General features: G+C 50.2%; 1 protein-coding gene across 7 annotated transcripts in view; it reads right to left on the bottom strand.

Annotated features, from left to right (window-relative positions):
- MYO18B (myosin XVIIIB) overlaps positions 1-21,789 on the bottom strand; it is a 215,563-nt gene that overhangs the window by 154,413 nt on the left and 39,361 nt on the right. For all 7 annotated transcript variants that reach the window (XM_074356762.1, XM_074356764.1, XM_074356765.1 and 4 more), the window contains 2 exons: positions 20,934-21,078; positions 2,456-2,629 (listed from right to left, as the gene is read on the bottom strand). In XM_074356762.1, the coding sequence (XP_074212863.1) occupies positions 2,456-2,629; positions 20,934-21,078 (319 nt within the window). The remainder of the gene's footprint in view (positions 1-2,455; positions 2,630-20,933; positions 21,079-21,789) is intronic.

Raw genomic sequence — 21,789 nt, 5'->3', positions numbered from 1 at the left:
GGTGATAAGAACTTCCAAGTAAGGTTAACAAATTTTTAAGCATAGAACACAGTACTGAGAACCACAGTGACTCTGCTGTATAGTAGAGACATCCATCTGCTGACTGTCTTCTTCATCCACCGCTAGGATTTATTCATCGTGCATAAATGAAACCATGTCCCATCTCCCCTCCCTCCACTCCCCTAGTAACCACCATTCTACTCTGCCTCTATCAGTTTGACTATTTTAGATTTCTGATCTAAGCAGTGTATTACTCAAAGGTAAAGAAGAAGGAAATTTTCTGACATTCTCTACAACTTGGAGGATATTATGCTAAGTGAAGTAAACCAGACACAGAAGGACAAATCTACCCTGATTTCACAGTGCTGACCACAGCACATTTTTACTTAGTGGTTAACCTGTGTCTCCACCCCTTTCCTCAGGCAGGAAGCGCCCTGAGGATGGGGACTGGCTCTGGGTTTCTTGGCTTCAAATCCCCAATTCCTGACACATAGTAGTTGCTCAGTAAATATTTGTCATTCCCTCTTTCTGAAGGGAAATTTGGCAATTTTATAGCAGAAGCCTTAAAATGTTTATATACTTGGACTTAGTAACTTCACTCTTAGGATTTTATCCTAATGAAATATTCAGAGAAGCAAAGATCTCTATGCTCTCCCAATTGTTGATTAAATTGGCAAAAAACACTTTTTCAAACCAACTTGAACATCCAACAATAGCAAATGCGTTACATAATTTGTAGTCCATCTGTACAAAAGAATGCTTAAAGTCAGGTCTAGAAGAATAGTGAATAAGATGGAAAAGTACCTACCTATGGTGTAGGAGAAATAAAAAAGCTTAGGAAACTATTAATAATTGTGGTCTCAACTTTGTATAAATACACACACTCACCAGCTTTGATTAGGGGGCACTGGGCAAAGTGGGGAAGGAGTGGGGGACTCAGACTACAAATACTGACCCTTAGGCTGTGGTTCCATCCACAGAATTAGAAACACAATTTCCAAATCTGCACGCACTAGTGCCTGGAGAAACAGTTCTACTTGTATATTCCAGGCAGCCCGCTGCAGCCCCAAAGCATTTCCCATCCGTGCTTTAATTCCACCTCAACCTGCGTTGTTGCTAGGCAACCCACAGCCTCCTAACATCTCTCCTAAGCCTGCCGGTCCCCTGCCTGCTTAACATCAACCCTTGAGACCTCAGCCTGGGAGACTGACTCAGCTTCACAAAGCGGTGTGTGGACGTACCTGTGCTTGTGTGTACATGTGTGTGCTGTATGCTTGTGTGTGCTGGGTGCATGTGATGCTGCATATGCATGTGTGTGCACACCTGTGCGTGAGCCTGTATGTGTGTGCCTGTGTCCAAGAAGAGGCGTAACCATTAAGCAGACCACAACTTACACCAGAGCACGGCCCTGGAAGCCAGCAAGTCCCAGTGACATCAGCCATCAAGCTGAAGTCCCTGGAAGGTAGAGCAGCTAGGAGGACCCAAGGGCCTCTAAGTGATAGACCCCAAGCCACACCTCAAAACAGTGTTACCCACAAGCCCATTTAGAAGAGCTCCACTTAGAGAGTTCTCAGAGACCCCAAGGCTCTAAAAGGCCCCTCTGCCCTTACTTTCTGCAGCCACAGCATGTGGCCACAGGGGCTACAGACTGGGGATCCAGCAGGCCCCACTCGAGCAGATGCAGGACAAAGCTTTTCCCCCACGTCATGTCAGAGCACCCCCATTCCTTCCTCCAGCTGCTCAGGCCAAAATCACAGAAGCCGTCCCAGCCCCTCACTTTCCCTTAGGGTCCATGCCATCATTTCTATTTAAACAGACTGAACTGGTCCCCCTAGTTCCATCCCTTGTCCAACCACCATCACCTCACCAGGGTGACTGTTACAGGGTCTCACCCAGGGATTCCCCAAACTTCCTCTGGGCTGAGCTTCATGAAGAATAAACCAAATCATGTCACCGCCTCCTGCCTCTCCAGGGCTTTGATCAGTCTGAGAATTAAAACCCTGATTTACAGACTATTATATGAGCTGAGCCCACCAAGCTTGCCACCCTCATCTACCATTCTTCTATCCAATCCAACCATCCTGGCCTTACTTCTGTTCTTCAAACTGGAGGGTCAGTCTTCCACTTCCAGAGCAAGGGCTCAACAAACACAGTACCCAATGAAAATGCACTGGTCCCTGGACACTGGCCACACTGTCCCCTCTTGGTAGCACAGGGCCCCCTCCCAGGTTTCAGCAGCCTTTGATCGCTGGACAAAGATAACTATTTGACCATGTGCACCATGTAGGCAGGAACCACGGCCATTTCCAGGGAAGTGGCTTCCCCCTGTACCTAGAAGGTCCACATGTAGTAGACCCTCAGTAAGTCCTCAACGGAGAGGGGCAAGGATGCTGTTATGTCCCTGGGGGTGGCCCAGCAGGGTCCCGACCCACCCAGAGAGGCAGCAGTGCAGTACCTGAGCTGGTATCCTCGTCGTCTGGGCTCCGTCGGCTTGGCCCAGACGTCACTTGCTCAATGATCTGCCGCAGGTGGTGCTTGAAGGTGGCCATGTTCAGCTCCTCATAGTCACAGCCCAGGGCCTCTGCTGCGTGGTTTGCCCACTCAAAGCGCATGAACTGCTTCCGGCCCACTGTGTGAGGGACAAAGCAGAAGGAGGGTGGTGAGGTCTTGGGAATGTCCCAGGTAGGCATCCAGAAAAACCTCAGAGAGTCTCACCACCTCCCAGTCTCCAGGCCACTGACCTTCAGTAGAAGCCTGAACAGCTGCCTGGGCCTGGGCCACAGGGGACAGTTTCCCGAGACACGTATTTGTCCTATTTCCTTGCCATCTGCATTGTTTACTTTTCCAGAGCAATTAAGGATATTGTGGGGAGCGCTCTGAACATGCGATCGAGGAAGAATGAGCAAAAGTGTGACTTTCCACCCACCCATCCACTGCCCTGCATCCACCTACCTGTCCACTCAACTATTTGACATTCCAACTACCCTCCCATTCATTCAGTACATGTTCTTGGAGCTACTACTATAGGACCAGCACCGTCTCAGCCTCTGGGAAACGGATGACAAGGTGCCTGTCCTCAAAGAGCAGTCTGTGAGAGGGAGGCAATAAATAAAGTCTTTGAAAGAGGGAGACAATAAATAAGGACGCAAATAAATTATTTCAGGTGATGAAATTATAAAGTTATTGTTTTCCCCTCTAAGAAGAAAGTCAAACAGGATGACGGATTAAGAGAAACTGCAGGAATGACTACAGAAGCGCAGTGGTCAAAGGTGGCTCAATCAGAAGATGCTATAAGAAAACCGGGGTATGAAAGGTGAGAAGGAGCTGCCACATCAAGAACCAGGGAAGAGCTTTAGATGAAGGAGGAGGCAGCAGTGCAAAAGCCCTGAGGCAGGAATGAGCATTCCTCTGTTAGGGAAGTGCCAAGAAGGCCAGCGTGGCTGGGAGGTAAGCAGGGGAGGGTAGTAAACAGAGGAGGCTGGAGAAGCGATGGGGAGCCTCCCTCTGGGCTATATTAAGGCCATTTAATATCAGTGACAAAGACTGTATAACATGGTCAATGCTATGGTCAAATGTTAAATGAAAAGGACTAGAAGATCACACCACAGTATGGCATCAATTGTGTAAATAACTCTAAAACTACTACAAAAATAATGAAAAGGAGTTATATCCAAAAGTTAACAATCACAGGGTACAGGGATTTTGTATTTTCCAAACTTTCTGCAGCGGTTGGGTACTAATTCTGTGATCCAAATAAAAAAGTGATTTATTAAAGTAAGCAACAGTTCCATCCTTAAATAATTTTCTCCCATCTCTTATCTTCCCATAAATGTGTTTCCTTCTTTGAAATAAGAATCACAGCTGCCAACAGAGGTTTCTCAATCCATTTGAAAGAGATTATGAGGGCCCAATTCTTCAAGTAGGCATTTTAAAGAATTTGTGTGGCTTAAGGAAAATACTGGAAATGTGGAAAATGGCTTTTTCTGGGACTTTGTACCAAGAAGGAGCAGTTCTGGCCACTGCTTTCTGAGGTGCTCCTACATGCCAGTTACTCTGCACTGATTATCACAAGAACATCATTTTATTGCCTCCATTTTACAGATTATTCTAATTTGACAGACAATGAAACAGATTCAGAAAAGTTACATGGCTAGTAAAAAAAAAAAAAAGTCCTACCACTTTAAAAATAAGAAGGTGGTGATGATGGCGATCGTAGTGATGATGGTGGAGATGATGGTGATGATGGAGATTGTGGTGATAATGGTGGAGATGATGATGGTGAGATGGTGGTGATGATGTTATGACGACGGTAGAGGTGATGACAGTGGAGATGGTGGTGATAATGGTGGTGATAACCATTACCACTCATTGACCTGATTTTATTCAGTGTGTCATCTTTGTTCAGCTGATGGATTTTGGAGTCAGAAAGCCTGTGTTCCAGGCATGACATACACAAAAAAACCTCAATACATGCAAGGTGTAATTACTTACTATTAATATTATTTACAAAGCAATAATAGTCCCATCTTATAGATGAAAAACTGATTCAGAGAGTCACCAGAAATCAGACGAAGCAGAAGAACAATTTCCCAAAAAGCAATCCTTCCAACATCACCTTTAGGAAACTGGTCAAATCCTTTTGACTGTGTTAAGTGAGAATCCATTTGTTGAAAGAGATCACTAAGAGGATGTGGCTGCCAGGTGACCTTTGAGCTGGCCTTGGGCAACCAGACGCTCCTCATCCCCTCCCCTCCTGTCCTTGGAATATATGTTCAGCCCTCAACCCCAACAGTGGGAGCTGTTCCAAGGCCACAGCCTCGAGAGGGCAAGGTGATGCTGAGACCATCCCAAAGGTCTACATGACTGAGTCCAGTTACAACGTCTAAGAGACTTTGACACTCTGGCTGGTAGGGCAAGGAGAGCTACTCCTCCTGCAGCTGCCCAGGACAAGCCTGTCGTAAGTCCCCTTGTTTACACATCCTACTGGCACTCCCCCCAATCTGGAGTAGCCTGCCTCTTTCTTCAGTCTCTTCCTACTCTCCACATATGGGGGCGTTTTTGAACCAACACCATTACCACTTGTCACAAATAGAAAGCAGAAATAAATACGTGCACACAAAAATACCACTAGATTCTAATTAGACACAGTTACCTGGGAGCCTGGCTTTCTCTTTGTTTAAAAAAGGGGGGGGGGATAGATCAGCAAGTATTGGAGAGAGGAGTTCAAGATGTTAGCCCTTCTTCCTGTGATGGGGCTGGCAGTGCAGGGAACAGGAGATCACTGTCTAGGTGAGCGATTCCTGTCCCTCTGCTGCCCCAGCACCTCCACTGCCACCCCTGCTTTCCTCTTATAGAAAGCCTCTGAGATCATTCAGATACGGAACAGACTCTGTGAGGTCCAGTCTCCTGTCCAGGTGGTACGGGGCGGGAAGGGCAGAGCAGGGTCCCCGCCCACCGCAGGCTGACATCAGCCAGGGCCGTAGGGCCTGCTGTTCTGCGAACACAGGGTCTGTGTGATCACCGCTCTAGCCTGACAGAGCTGGTACCAGGACACATTAAATAAATATTTGTAAAGTGATTGATTCCATGAAGGAAGGAGTCAACAAAGAAATTAATGTTTCTAGCTGATGGCCAGCCCTGCCCAATGTGGCCATTCTCCAAGATTTGGGGGAGAGAATCACTGTGTTTCCCTGCCCCCCAGGAACCAGCCGTTTGCACCTTAGAGAAAGCCTTCTCTAACAGGAAAGATGAAATACAGGACAAAACAAAAGTAAGAGAGACAGAGAGAGGGAGAGGCAGAGAGACAAAGATGGAAACAGACACAGGACCAAAAAAAAAAACACGTGGAGGGGAAGGTTTGTGGACTCCACCCCAGCCCAGCCCACAGGGACCACGCCCTCCATCAGGGTGCTTTCTAGTCATCCTCCAGGTGAGGAGGGTGAGCCCAGAACGATCCCAGAGCTGAAAATGCAGAGACCATTTCCAGTATGTGTGCTTTGCTGCAGCCGTTCTGCTGGTCGCTGGTGGAAACAGGACCTCGTAGCAGGTCAGCTGGTGGCTCAGCTGTGCTTTCACACTCACTGCCCAGGGCTCCTCTGCACGCATCACACAGGACACGTGACGCTGACCCACAGGAAACACACCCTGGTGCCCCACCTCTCACCCTCCTCTGTCTCATCCATCCAAGAAAAACAATCAGAATGCAAATGCCCAACAACGTTACAAAGGTGACCTTAACATCGTAACATCAGCCAGCAGCACATACTGTATACCTACTCTGGACCAGGCACTGAGCTTAGCACTGGACACACGCTGCCTCATTTCATCTGCACGCCGCCCCCGCCACCCCACAGCCCTGTAAGGTCAATGTTAATATTACCCCTTGACGTATGAGAACACAGAGCCGCAGAGAAGATGACCTTCCGAGGTCACGCAGCTGGTAAGCAGCAGAGGTAGGATGTGAACTCATGCCTCCTGACTCCAGCACTCAATATACTAACCATGGGACCGTGCAGAGGGGCCATATCACTCTAAGTCAAGAGTCAAAGATGAAAAATCAAGGACCCTTAAAATTACCCTTGAGAATCTCTTAAAACACTCATTAGCATACAGTATTGCAGTATATTTCCACAAGTCCACCACAGCAAGCTTCCCCTACAGGGGGACACCAGAGGAACACCAAAGGAGTGGGTGGCTTGCCTTTAGGGTCATTTCATGGCATGTTCACCAGTATCACTGGGATAAAATGAATTCTGTATTTTATCAATTTGATCATTGCTTGATGAAACAAGTTTCTTAACTACAGGACTTGTCAGAGCCTTTAAGGTGTATCTTATGAATTTCCAAGCAATGGACAGAGTATCTTGATAAAATGTCCCACGAGACACTAGTTAAGGAAATGCTGGCTTAGCTGAAAGAGCCCTCAATTAACCAGGTGACCCTGGGCAAACTGCTCGAACTGAGTCACCTGCCCAAAATCACTCTGTTGCTAAAAGGCAGGCCAGGATCTGAATAGAACGAACAAAGAAGTGAGAGAAAGAAAAAAGAAAAAAAAGGAAGGAGTAAGGGAATGTGACAGAACTGCAGTTTCTGAGTAGCTCAAAGCTACCTGCAAAGGCGGGTTTTTCCCTTTATGCTCAATACAAAAAAAGAAAAAGAGACAGAGGAAAAAAACAACATGACTGTTTCTCCCCCATGCACCATGAGTTCAGTTGCTATCAATTACTGTGGCCTCCTGCATTTATTAATAACCAAGTTATTTCTCTTTCCAACCATAGCCAGGCTGTTGCTGAATTACCATGGTGTGACTTATTTATACGGCGGGTGCATCTGGTGCACATTTCCTTACACAGAGCTCTACAGTCTGGAGGCCTCTGAAGGAGGCCATCTGCAGCGAAGAGGGAAGTTTAAAAGGCTGTAGGTGCTACCAGAAAAGGCAGTACTCCACAAACAGAATGTCCAGGTTCGAATCCCACCTCCACTGCCAAAAGCCGTGTGGTGTTTGGGAAGTCCTCTCACTTCTTTGAGCTTCAGTGTCCTCCCCTGTAAAGTGGGGATCTACCTCCACAGAGTTCTCACGGAGCCTCAGTGAGATTATATGTGTGTATCGCTTAGCACGGGACCTGCTTGGTAAGTGTCAGCTCGCAATGCCAATCACACCCTGAAATCTGTGCCCAGGGACACCAGGGAAAGCTCAGTGGCTGGGATCCTAGAAAACAAGACTGTCCTAGAAGCCAGAACTTCAAGTCTCTTTCGCTTATGGCTCCTGCCTGTTCCCGCTGCCCCTGAGGTACCATGCAGCCCCACAAACCTGGACAGACTGTTCCACCTGCCTGGCCTTGGAGGAAGTCACCTGTCCATCTGCACAGTTAGCACACCCTGTAAATTGCTGCTGAGTCGCTCATAATCCAACATGAATCACTACCCATGCCCTGACAGCTGAAAAGACAATTCTGAACCACCCCCAATGCTCTGGGGAGCATGAGCAGGTGTTCTGGACAAAGAGGGCTTGCTGGACAAATCAGCAGGGGCAGCATCCAATTAAATCAAGCAAAATGGGATGCTTCCCTGCAGAGCTTCTCAGAACCTTGAGTATGCCCATGTGCCTCAGGAACTTACAAGACAAGGGGAGCATGGTTAGGGGTCTCCTGGACTAATCGGACCAAGAGGCTGGAGGGGAAAGGCTGGTGTGGCATCTTTGGGGTGCTGGGCAATTGTGGGAAGAACCAGAGGCCGGGCATCCAAAAGCAGTTTCAGCCTGGCTGCGAGACCTCAAACAGGAAATCTCACCTCTCTGAGCCTCAGTTTCCACATCTGTAAAATGGGGTGGCTCCTCTCCCAGTGGGTCATTATAAACATGAAATGAGACACTGAGTGGGAAGCTGCCTGGGAGTGTCCCCAGAGCAGGTGACCGGAGCTGAGAGGCAGAGTCACCAGGGAGACTGCACTCAGAAGGTGTCACTCACCACTCATCACTCAGGGGACCTATAGGAGCAAAGGCTCAAGGCGGCGGGCAGCAGCTGATGAGTAACCTGCATGAGGTCACACAGCTAGTGAGGCAGAAGCCAGAATCACCCAGCCCCGGCTGGCCCCCAGTCTGACACTCTCCACCTTCAAGAATCCCTCACCGAGGCAGGCAGAGCAGGGCTCACTCAACTTACCACACTGCCTCCTCTAAAGCTGTTTCCTGGAGCCCAGGGAAAGCCCAGGAATCGTTGGTGTTTCCCGAGTACTCACCACGTGCCCAGCCTTCTGCTAAACACTTAATCTCATCAGCATAAGAACAGTATGAGAAGGTGTGATGGCTAATTCCCCGCTTACTGGTGATGACACAGACCTTCCAACAGAATGTGGCATGAAGAATGGGGGGAACTTTAAAGACAGAATCCATAGTCCCAGACTGGGCTACTCTCCCTCCCAAGTCCAGGAACTTAGATGACTTCCTTTACCTCTCTGAGCCTCCACTGATTCACCCACAAAACGGGTATGATCTACTACATAGGGTTACAAGGATTAAATGGAATAACCAGGTAAAGCGCTGAAATCACGGCTGGCAGGGAGCAAGCGGACTCTCAGTAACACAGTGACAGTAATTCCATGATCATCACCATCGTCATTCCTGCTGTCAGCAGTACTACTGCGCTGTCTCCAAAGGGTGAGTCTGCATTTACAGTGCGCCCTCAGTGAGCAAGTGCTGAATGGAGTCTCTGATGAGTAAGGCTAAAAGAAACCCCAGAGAGTGTCTAATCCACCCCACTGGGGACAGTCCTTCCCTCTCTCTGAGCCTCAGTTTCCTCATCTATAAAATGGGGTGGTGGCACTTACTCCCTGGGGTCACTGAGAGCCAGGGCTCTTAGAATCGTCCCTGGCACCTCATAAGCACTGCGTAACTGTCAGCTGCTACTATTACTTATGGGAAACAGAGGCCAGAAAGAGGGGAGGGGCATTCACAGGGCCACTAAGCAGGAGTGGTCAGCCAGCCTGGAGCCTGGTCCCTCAGGTGTCCCACCCGCAACCCTGCTCTCCACAGTCTGAGGCTGCTGGCAGGGATGCCTTCTAGCATCAGCCACTTCAGGGGTTTGTGGCTTTTTAAAATATAATTGTTTACATCCCACAGCAGCCATTCCAGCTTAATGAATGAATTCAATATGCTCAGAAAATGCAGAAGAGATCCTTGCCTATGGCCCAGAATAGGCCCGGCTGCACCAGCTGTCGGGCAGGGAGCCAAGCCACCAGCTGGGGGCCTGCGGCTGCGGGAAGAAGGCAGGCGGAGGGATGGGGCTCAGGAGGGGACCGGCCTTGGGGATGCTGGGCCTGCTGTAGGGCCACGTGGTAACCCTCTCTCAACCCGAGCCCCGTTTCAATCCCACAGCACCAGTGCCGGGGCCCGAGGTTAGTGCCGGGACCCAAGGTTAGTGCCGTACAGATGGGAACATGGAGGCCCCAGGCCACCACACCTCCAGAGAGCATCCTCCCTGATCTCCTCTCAGTTTGGGAGATTCGGTTCAGGGGTCCCAGGCCCTAGGACCCCTTGGGCGGGGCTGACCACTCTTAACTTTGGGTGTCTCCTGCCTAAAATTTTCTCTTGGCATCTCCAGTGTACCTGTCTGGGTCTCCCTCCCTTCATCAGACTGAAATTTTGCCTTGGAAAGTGAGGATGGTGTCTCAGGGCAGCCGAGGGCCTCCATCCAACAGGCACAGCAGGGAAGACAGGAAAGGAGGAGAGAGGGAGGGAGTAGGGGGAGAGAGAGGGGAGGAGTGAGGGAGGAAGAGATGGATGAAGATGAGGAGGGAGGGGGGAAAGGAGGGGACGAGCAGCAAGAATACCCAGGGGTCCAAAGACAGATTCTAGTCCATGCCCCCACCAGGCTTGCGACGGCACAGAGAGCCAACCTGCATGAACACTCGAAGCGGAATCAGGCCATGTTCACTGAAATGGTCAACCTCAAACACGCCCCTGCTTTGGTCCAGCAGTTCCAAGTCCAGGAAACCACGCCTCCAGAATACTCACTCTGCACAACCTTTACATACAAGGACGTCAGGGTGGCGTTGTTCAGAACACCCCAAAGCAGGAGACAACCTGAATGATCATGGGCTGGAGAATTGCTACAGAGATGGAGGCCCCCTCTCCGGCAGTCCCCTCAGTCAGCGAACAGCACTAGAGGCATCCCTGTGACCCAAGGCACCAAGAGGTCCAGGTCGTACTGAGACATGAAAAAAAACAAAGTGTGTGAAACTGGAGCCAGCGTGAACCTATTTATGTAAAAACAACAGCCAGCCACCCATCCAACCTCTGTATTTGTCATGCGCACACATGGAGCTCACACTCACTCTTAAAAGGGCTGAAGATGAGGCCTGCAGTTGGGGCCACGGTGACAGAGCCATGTCCACTCTCTGGTTTTGAGATGTGCTACAGCCACATCTGCAGCCATGACTTGGGGAAGGATTCTGGGGACTCGGGCTGCTGTTCTAGCTACTCGTGAGTCTATGATGATTTCAAATCAAAAAGTTTAAGAGGAAAAAAATAGCCAGCCTGTTGGGGCCCTAGAAGCAGCCTGTATCACACGGTCATGGTAGACACACGACATGACACATACTACATCAAGAGTGAACCCCAACGTAAACCAGGGACTTCATTAGTAACTGTGCATTAATACTGGCTCACCAGGCGCAGTAACTGTCACCTTCATACCTTAACAATGGTCACCTTTGAGGTCAGGAGAATCACAGGAGTGGGGAGGGACCTGCATTTGACATTCAACGTTCCTCTGTATTGTTTCCATTTTTTCATAGGAAGACAACTTTACCTGTGCAGTTTTTAAAACAGTAAAAATAGTAAAACGCTTCGCCAAGTGCTGGGATATATGGTTACTGCTCTGCACTGACAGCACCACTGTTACTCCTCCCTCTGGCCTTCTGCACACAGGGGTCTTGCCCCAGCTGGGGAAGCGTCTGGCCACCTCTTCCTATCCCTGGATGGACAGTCCTGGCTGCTGGATGTCTGGGGGTGGGGAGTATCCCAGCAGAAGGCGAGGGGCTGAGCCCATCATTACTGCTATTGTCTCTTCTTCCTGCGGGCCCCTCGGGGTTCCCCAAGCTATGACTCATCCATTCAGGGACTGACACCTTTGTTACAGCAGGCGGGGAGTGGTGGCCGATTGTCAGCCTCCCTCCCTCACCCCATTATGTGGTCCCTCCCGGGTTACAGACAGGCCCAAATGCGTCACGTATTAGGTAGTAGGGTCAGCGACAAGTAGACTGGCAAATTTAGTGAAAGACAAATCAATTAAACCTCCCATTGGCCTTCAGTGCCAAAGTAAAGCTAAGCAACTGGCCATCAAGGCAGACACCACACATCCTTGTTATTTTGAATTCTGAACATCATTGTCATTTTTATGGGGTAATGAGGGACAGCAGGCAGAGTGATAGTCTCAGACCTTCCAGGGAATGCATACATTGTCTCTTACAGCTACGGGACCAACAGGGATTAGGGAGGATTGAAAACCAGCCCAAGTCAGCTTTGCAAACTCAAGCGTCTCTGGGGAAACACCTGGACGGTGGACAGATTTTTCCATTAATAATAATAATAGCGATAGTAACAAGGATAACAGAGCTCTACATATTCAAGTGAAATAACGTAAGCCTTCCAAGGACCCTAGGAGGTAGGCACTGCCATTATCCAGTTTACAGGCAAGGACACTCAGTCTCAGAAATAAAAGAGAGTCACAGATCACACAGGAGAGCTGGGACCAAATACAGGCCCTCCTGGCCCCAGAGCCCACACTTTAGCCTCGATTCTGAGCTCTACTGCCTTGGTTCTGCTTATCGGATGACCTTCCAGATGAAGCAGCAGACACTGGAGGTTGGAGACGGAGCTGAGAAGGAGCTTAGGAGGGAGGTGGAGGTCCCGGCACCCAGGATGCACCCAAGGACTAGGCCAGGTGGGCATCCTCGCAGAGGAGAAGGACATCAGCTTTGGAGGCAGACAGTCCCTGATTCTAACGTTGGTGCCACCATGTGATGCTGTTTGACCTTGCCAATGTCACATAACCTCTCTGAGCCTGAGCATCCCGAACTGCGAGGTGGGAACTCTTCTCCACCTGTCAGTGTTGCCGTGAGAATTAAAAGATAGAACACAGGTAAGGGACCCCCCAGCCTCGGGCTGACATGCAGAACAACGAGACTCCCAGAGGACTCTGTTCAGGGAGCTCATCCCTGGGAAGAGGGTCGTGTTGGGTTTTAATCTCACACAGCCCAGAGGCCCCAAGACAGAGAAACTGTTTCTTGCTGCAGAAAGGGCTCCAAGTTCATCCTTGGTTTACTATTCCATGGGAAGAGAGTCTTAGGGGGCATCGAGGATACGGACCAGGCACTGGGAATAAAAGCAGAGAGCAGAAATCCCCGGACCTTCTTCCCGCCATCTCAGGAGGGGGCCGGAATGTCCCTGCAAGCTTCGAGAGTCTGAACTTACAACAGCCAGCTCTTATGGTGTGCCTGGTGCTACACTAAACCCTTGACATACAACTCCGTTCATTGGAATGGCAGACCTGTGAAGTCACTACCCTTCTCAACTCCATTTTACAGGTGGGGAAACTGAGCCTCAGAAAGCTTAAGGTCATTGCTCAAGGCCACAGTGGCAACATACGGCCACACCAGTACTTCTCATCCTACATGTTCTCAAACCTTGTCATCAAGGATTGGAGTCCATACCTCTGGGCCCTTAAAGCTTGACACAGAGCATGGCGGTAGTGACACTGCATGATATTTGAGGCCACCTTGCTCTCTGGAAGCCTGCACTGGAGCCCTGAAGCCACCAGGCAACAAAGAAGCCCAAACAGGCCCTGAGACCTGAGACATGGAGAGAGGGAGGTGGCCAGTCAGTCCCAGCCAACTTCAGCCCCACACCATTTCTGCTTCAGCCACCATCTGACCACAGCCCAGATGAGCCCTTCCTAACTGCAGATCCACAGAAGCTTGGGGAAAAAACAAAATGATCATTGTTCAAACCACGGAGTTTGGGGCTAATGTGTTATACAGCACGGTAACCCGACCAGTCACAAAGCTCGCAGGCGCTGGAATCCTCACTTCCACTTGAGCCAAGTCTGCAGCACTCCTGACTGCTCTGACCACCACCCTGCACTGGCCCTGGCCCTCAGGACCTTCTGTGAAGCTGTGGAGAGAGTACTGGACTGAGAGTCCAGGACAGGTTCCCAGTTCTGACCTGCCCTTCACAAAGAAGTTTCATCATGTGCCCTTAAGCCAGGAGTCGCATCTCTTGGAGGCTTGAGTACTTCACCCAGCAAATGGGCCCCAGGACTCCCATCTGACCCACCGCAGGGGCCGGCTTGCACACCAATGGACACAGTGGACAACAAAGGCGCTCTGCATAGAGAAGAGAGTTACGGCCTGCTGAGTACCGGCATGTGCCAGGCGGGACGCATCCCTTATCTAACTACCGAATGATGGAGAAGACAGATGGGATTTTACCATTTTATGGACATGGGAGCTGCGGTCCAGAGAGGCAGAATCTCATGCACAGGTTAAACCGCACAGCCAGGAGGTGGAGGAGCCTGGATTCCAGGCCAGCACTGCTCACCAGCAGAGCCCTAAGCTTTCTTTTTCCTCCTCCCCTGCCCCTCTGTCCATTTGTTGCTGTTCAGAACGCAAGGGTGCAGGCTGACTGAGCCGTGGGCCACTTTTTGCCAAAGAAAAGAAACATGAGGTTGGAAACATGGTTCCCTGATGGCTCCTGAGGGATGGCCCGGGCCGTTGAGTCTTGGTTAATAACAAGCCAAGCGCGATACCAAGTCACCCAGGGTTTTCCGCCTGCCCCGCGGACACAGCCCCCAGAGCACCCTCCCACTGCCTTCCCAAGGGCCCCATCAGGCACAGAGAGCCTGAGAGACAGAAGGGAGGAAGAGACACAGAGAGAGGGAGTGACACAGTTTCTTCAAACAAGCCTCTTTATAACTGACCAGCTAAGCCAGGAAGCCCCTGGCCTGTCCACGGCGGGGCCAGGAGCCCGAGCATTACTGGCAGTGTGGCCGTGGGTGACACAGCCCCAGAGAGCTCCCTGTCACCTTTTCTCCCTCTTGTAGATGAGGCCCAGGCGAGCACCGCAGCCTGCCGAGGTCACACGCTGCAAAATCAAAGGCCAGGCTGAGAGCTAAGTCCAGAACTCGCTGACCTCCAGGCGCCTTTGTCCTTCCCCTGCCACATCCTGAGGGGAGGTTTCCTCTCTGCCTCGGAGGCTGTCCAGGGCACTGCGGATGACAGGATGACCCAGAGCCCCACAGGCAGCCAGCCTCCTGGGGTCAAGGACACCCAGTCACAGGGGCTGAAGGGACCAAGAGGCAGCGGGGGAGGGTCATGGCGGCAGCACCCTGCAGAAACTCAGGGGTCAGTGGGGGCCTAATTTGACTTGGGAGGAATAAGATCTAACCCCTCTACAGAGGAGGTGGCTCAGAGGGGCCCCCAGGAGTGTACGGGGGCTGTGTGTGATGTCAGTGTTGAAGGGTCTTCAGGGAGAAGCCAAACTGAGCAGGAACCATGAGTGTTCTGGGACCATGTAGTAACCTGGACCCCATCAGCCTGGAACACCCACAATGTGCTCAGTGGCCCTTTATGGGGCCACTGGGTATGGGGGCTCTTGCACAGGGCTTGGGATTTGGAACCTGTGATGAATGTGTATCTCTGTGGTTCCTGGCACACAGCTCTGAAAACCCATGGACTCTCTGAAGTGATAACAGTGTCTTTTATATGTTAATGAGATGACCAGTGGCTTCAGGACAGGGGCTGGTCACCAGGAAGACCAAGGCGTGATTAGAAGCTGGGAACTTTTAGCCTATACCCTGACCTCCAGGAAGACAGGAGGGGCTGAAGATTGAGTTCATCACCAAGGGCCAATGATTTCATCAGTCATGCCTGTGGAATGAATCCTCTGTAAAACCCCTAAACAACAGGGTTCAGAGAGCTCCTGGGCTGAACACACTGAGGTGCTGAGAGGACTGCTCACCCAGCAAGGGCCTGGCAGCCCCTTCCTCCATCACTTGCCCTGCGCATCTCTTCCATCTGGCTGTTTTGAATTGTATGCTTTATAATAAGCAGATCCTAGTAAGTAAAGATCTTCCTAAGTTGAGTCATTTAGGCAAATCATCAAACCTGAGGAGTGGTTTGTGGGAACCCAACTTCATAGCTGGGCCGTCAGAAGTACAGATGGACCAAAATGGTATCTGAGGTGGTACCATCCTGTGGGATTGAGCCCTTAACCTGCACTAACTCCAGGGACTGTCAGAACTGGGTTAAACTGGAGGACACCCAGATGGTGTCTGGAGAATCAGAGAGCTGGTTGGTGTAAGGAAAATCTCACATATTTGGTGTCAGAAGCAACATGAGTACAAACAGTTCAAGGTGCCCCAGTGACATCACCATGCCTTGGAGCCTGTGAGGACAGAAGCAGCACGACGTGGGGCTGGGGAGGCAGGAAGTGTGGTCCTGGGGGTCAGCCTCAGCACCTGGGCCCTCTGGCTTTAGCTGTGTGCTCTGGGGGATATGGATGAACCTCTCTGTAAAATGGGCATCTAATAGCTCTCACCCCTCCCAGGCTGTTCTAAGGATGTGCAGTGATACCATGTCTATAAGCACTCAGCACGGGGCCCAGGAAAACAAGTCAATTCTCCAGCAAAGAATGACCCTAGCAGCCCTCTGCAAAGTCTAGGGCAGCGGGGTGATCCCTGCAGGGAGACCGGCCATGGTTCCAAACCTCACTCTGGAACATACCAGCCGCGTGATGTCAGGTAAACCACATATCTTCTCTTACAAAGCACCCTGCCACCAGCCAAGCCCTGGGCTCCACAGGTTTTGGCATTGACCCATTTAATCCATGTCACAGGACTACAAAGTGGGTACTGTCATTAGCTCCATTTTATGGAAGAGGAAAACTGAGGCTCAGAGAGGCCAAGCCAGGATGCTGACTCTTGCCCACGGCACTTCCTTCCTCTCCAGGTTACTGTATAAATCCAATTAGAGCAAAGGGCACAACAGAGGTACAAGTGCTCTTGAAAACATCAAAGGCTAAACCAACATTAGTGGTGGTTGTTATGGTGTAACAGTTCAAAACCCTGAGTCCAATTATAAGGTCTGAAATCTCCCCACAGGGACTGATACTGGTTTTTAAAAATAAGATCGGTATTTTCAAAATAAGTTAAGGAAGCCAGGCACGCTAGGAGGAGAATATCGTTTTAATAAAAAAAAAACTGATTAATGGAAATGATTCTTAATATATTTCAAGATGATCTGTTATGACACAAAGCAAAGACATTTATATACAACTTTGAAATTCTTAATAGCTGATTTTAGGGCAACCTATTATGAAATCTTCCAAAGCAGAATATATAGTAAGTAAATCATCAGGCAGGCCTCCCAGGCAGACTGACGGCAGCTCCTCTTAAAGTAATTTATAAGGTGGGTTGGGGGAAGGCAGGGAGAAGTTATTGCCATAATCATGTATTAATAAAATATTTATAAACGTGACTTTCTCTTTCATCGTTACAGGCAGCTACAGGTATGGGTCCTGTTCCCACATCAGAGGAGGTCCCCCACATGCCCCAGGTGGAGAAACTCAGGCATCAAACCTCCCTGGTGACGGGTCAATAGGCCAGAGGCTCCTTTAGCCTCGGTTTTGCCACATCAGAGGCAGAGAATGTTCAAGTGTGACCTTGGAGATCAGAAGGCACACCCCCTAAAAACTCATCTTGCACTCTTCCTAGACTTTGCCGAGTCCTGGGGGAAGCAAGCCTATCTGAGTCAAGGACAGCCGAGAGGCACGTGGCTGTGACACCTGGGGAGAGTCACCTAACCCAAGCATAACAACACAATCTACCGAAGCACTGCCTCGAGCAAGCACTGACGACCTGTTCGCCTCCCCTCGCCCTGGCCACCCCATACGTGCCACCTCATCCGTGTCCCTGGCCTGTCACTGCAGGTATCTGTCTGCACCCTATGCTTTCCTGGCTGCAGGAACACGCTCAGCTCAAGCGTGGGGCAGGCTGGAAGGGCAGGAGGTAACGCTCCCCAAAAGCAACCCTCAACTGGGGGAAGCAGGAGGTGGTACAGCAACATTCCCAGCTCCCTGGCCCCTTGGGTGATGTGCAACTAGAGGCATGTTCTTCAGGGTCTCTCAGAGGTCCCCCCATGAGACTGGCCCCCCACTTCCCAGAGCTGATCCACTCATTATGGTGTCCAGCATCACCTGCCCTCCCTTCCCTGCCTCACCCTTCGCCCTTCTACTGGCTCCTCCTGATATCCTCTCCCAAGAAAGCTATGTGCTCCCAAATCCACTTTAGGGGAAACTTGCTTAACTCAGCTCTCTCTTCTTTATTCCATTTAATCCTCACAGCAACCCCATTCTCAGCCTGCTGGAAGAGGAGGCCTCTGAGGCTCAGGGAAGTTGGTTTTGAACTAGTATCTGCCTCTCTCAAGAGCCCACACCCTGGAGCTTAGTGCACCCAGACCTTCTGAGCCTCCACTTTCCATTCTGTAAAATAGGTTTGCTTTCTTCCACACATCCTCAACCTATACATGCCTGTGCCCCAACTCTGAACCTTCAACAGCTATTCTGGTCTGAACTGTGCAATTACACCCCCAATCCCAGTGTTTACAAAACTGGCTGATGGTTTCAAACTCAGAAGTCTCATCTCTCCAAATGAGACGATAGGCTCACAAGGAGGGGCCCTATCTTCATAGCTTCTCCTATCCCTCTCCCTCCGCCAGGCCTAGACACAAAGTGGATATAGACCTAACTCAGGGGCCGGGATGTGTTTTGGGCTGAATTATGTACCTTCCAAAATGTGTATGTTGACATGCTAACCCTCTGTACCTCAGACTGTGACTATTTGGTGACTGAGCCTTTAAAGGGTGACTGACGTAAAATGAGCTCACGTGGCTGGGCCCTATTCCCACCTGACTGGTGTTCTCACCCAGAAGAAGAGATCAGGACACAGACAACACACAAGTGGAGGGATGACCATGTGAGGACACAGTAAGAAGGCGGCCGTCTGCAAGCCAGGGAGAGGACTCCAGAGAAACCAACCCTGCTGGCACCTCATCCTGAGCTTCCAGCCTCCACAACTATGAGAAAACAAATTCCTGTTGTTGAAGCCACCCAGTCTTTGGGAACTTGTTACAACAGCCTTAGGAAACTAATACACCCCCTGAAATCCACACATAAAACCCTTGATGGGCGGGGCGTGCGTGGACCCTGGACTAAGATCTGGCCCAACTCCAGAATTTCACAGCTGACAGAATTGAGACCAGAGAGAGAGGTGACTTGCTCCAGGTCACACAGCAAGCTGGGGATGGAGGTGAATTCCTGACACCCTCACTCTGAACGGCTGGGTCCCAGCAGGATTTTTTTTTTCCAGAACACAACCAAACAGGCAGTTCAGAGGCACAAAGACCCTCAAACGCTGAGATCTTCGATACTGCTCATCGGGGTTCAGTTGACTTCTCCTGCAAAGGGCCACGTAGAAATTACTTCAGGCTCTGCAGGCTGTCTCAGCTACTCAATTCTGCCACCATAGCAGGAATGCAGCCACAGACACGTAGATGAATGAGGGTGGCTGTGTTCCAATAAAACTTTAATTATGGACAGTATAATTTGAATATTGTATAATTTTCACACGTCCCCAAATATTATCCTTATGTAATTTTTTTAATCTAACTGAAACATAAAAGCAATTATTTGTGGGCTGTACGAAAGCAGGCAGCAGGCTCGATGTAGCCCACGAGTGGCTGACCCCTGGGTAGACTAAGCCAGATGCAGAGGTGGGGATTTCTGACTGGGGACTAGAGCTTCGCAGGAAGAGAAATTCTCCCCAGGCTGAGATGGAACTAGTTCTCATAGCCTGGGGTGCATGACTCAGACTGGTCTCAGTGGCCAGGAAGCTGGAGCGAGAGACGCTGCAGTCCCAGGAAGAAGACAGCAGTGGTGCCCAAAAGCCAGGGCATGACCATGCCTCATGGCTGATTTTTGGGAAACCCAAGTGGTGTTTGTTTTATCCATGTCTGCCCAGTTCAGCACGTCCGCCCTTGGCTTGAACCCACTGTGGAACTCCTACCTTGCCTATTTCTGATCAGTAAAACTCCTAGAAATTTCTAAAATCAAATCAGTGGGCCAACACATGTTGTCTCAAATGTATGAAAATCAGAGGATCAGGCCACAAGGCCCACAGGTACTGGAATGGCAGGAACGACATGCCAGCATCTTCCAGAGAAGTCTGCTGCCCCACAGAGGAACAGCCCAGAACGACAGCAGAGTCAACATGCAGTCCCAGAGGACAGACCTCAATGCACACATATGTCCCATCAACAGGTAAATCCCGATTCTCTGTTCTTCCCAAAGAAAGCCACTCTCTACAGGAAAGGTCTGGACAAGGACACAATCACAATACAAGGCACCATAAGCCCCATGAAGGCAGGAGTCACATTGTTCCTGATATTTACTGTCTCCCTGGGACCTTTTCCAGAGCCGCGAGAGATGGCAGAAGGGACTGGTTAGGGAAGTGAGGAGCCCTGAATGCCAAGCCAAGGAATTTAACTTGATTAAGCAGACAAGGGAGAGTGTGGGGGAGATTCTCATCAGGGAACGGTACAGTAGGTCTATGTTTTAGAAAGGACCTTGAGGGTTACAATAAGGGAGGAGGGAAGGCATTGAGGCTACTACAATCGTCCAAGCCAAAAAAAAAAAGAAAAAAAGGACTAGCAAAAACCCAGTCTAAAAAGACAGAGTAAGAACAGACAAGTCAGGACAGAAATTATCCACAGTGCACGGTGAATGACTGCAGAGTCGGGGATGAAGGTGAAACAGATGATTAGAACCACTCGGGGAGACCAACTCGAAGTAGGGACAATCAGCAGACAGTTAAGGTGAGGGAGCCAATGTGGGAGAAGGGCAGCTGGATGAGCTACACACACAGTAGGGAGCATCGCCAAGATGTCTAGATAGAAAACATCACCTTTACTGCGTGGACCCAGTCTTCTCTCACATATTGTAGGGCATCTCCTCTTCCACTAGCTCCATGTAGCTATTTAAATGTATGTTAATTAGAATGTAATGCAATTAAAAATCCTATTCCTCAGTCACACTAGCTACATGTCAGACGCCCAAAAAACATGTGCAGCTAGTGGCTACTGTCCTGGACAGCACAGACAGAGAACCTCTCCATCATCACAGGAAGTTCTATTGGACAGCACTGGTCTACAAGGTTCGCTTGAGAAAATCCAGCCCTGCTTCCTTCTCAGCAAGCCTGGCTCAGGCCGCCTCCCAGAGAGCCAGTCCCAGAGATGCAGAAGACGACAGACTGACCTGGTCCCCCTCAGGCACCTGCCAGTGAAGACAGCTGGCAGCCCAGGTGAGCTCGGCGGGAAGGACGTACCTTTGCAGGCCCCCGCCGCACCCAGGTGGTAGATGGCTGCCAGCACTCGCCAAATGGCTCTCTGCTCACTCTTCGAAATGCCCAGCGTCTCCATGGCGCCCTGGAGCTGGGCGAAGGCAGCTGCCGTCCTCTGCTTGCCTTCAGGCTGTAAGCAAAGGGAGAGAGGAATACAACAGGCCATCACCAGGAGGAAATGCGCGCTCCTAACTCAAAGCAGGGCTTGGTCTCAGGGGAGCACATGGTCATTTTATGATCACAGTAAATTACCCACGATTAGGCTGGGGAGTACTGACATACCGAACTCAGACTGCTGGGAAAGTTATAAAAATCATTTCTATCTAAATGTGGAATGTGGTGTGATTTTTACTCAGTCTTGTGTTCATTCAACAGATTTATTAAGGCTCTGCACCGTGCTGGACTCTGGGGAGGCAGAGATGAGTGAAACCCAGAACTTGACTTTGAGGACCTCTCAAGGTGGAAGTGGAAAGAGACATAAAAAGACAATGAAGTGTGAAACCAGCTACGTAGTAGGACGTGGGTGTGCGTGAGGGACTAGGATCTCAGAGGAGGAACTGACTGATTAATCCCACCTAAGAGAGTCAAAGAGCGTGTCGTAGATGATGAGACAAAACTGTGATTGCAGCTGAAGGACAGACAGGCAGAAGTGACCACGTTAATGGAATGAAGGCCTGCCAGGTAGAGGGAACAATGGGAAGAGAGGAGATCTCTGGAGACAACAGGTGGTCAACTAAAAGTGGACAGAGACACAGGTATTTTTGAAGGTGGGGCAGACAGGGGAGGGGAGGGGAGGAGACGAGCATGAGAAGCTGGCTGGTGCCCACAGAGAAAGCTTCAA

The sequence above is a fragment of the Camelus bactrianus genome, chromosome 32 (assembly GCF_048773025.1).
Source record: "Camelus bactrianus isolate YW-2024 breed Bactrian camel chromosome 32, ASM4877302v1, whole genome shotgun sequence".
Classification (NCBI taxonomy): Eukaryota; Metazoa; Chordata; class Mammalia; order Artiodactyla; family Camelidae; genus Camelus; species Camelus bactrianus.
Note: the sequence above shows the minus strand (reverse complement) of the source record. Positions and strands in the feature narration are given on the sequence as shown.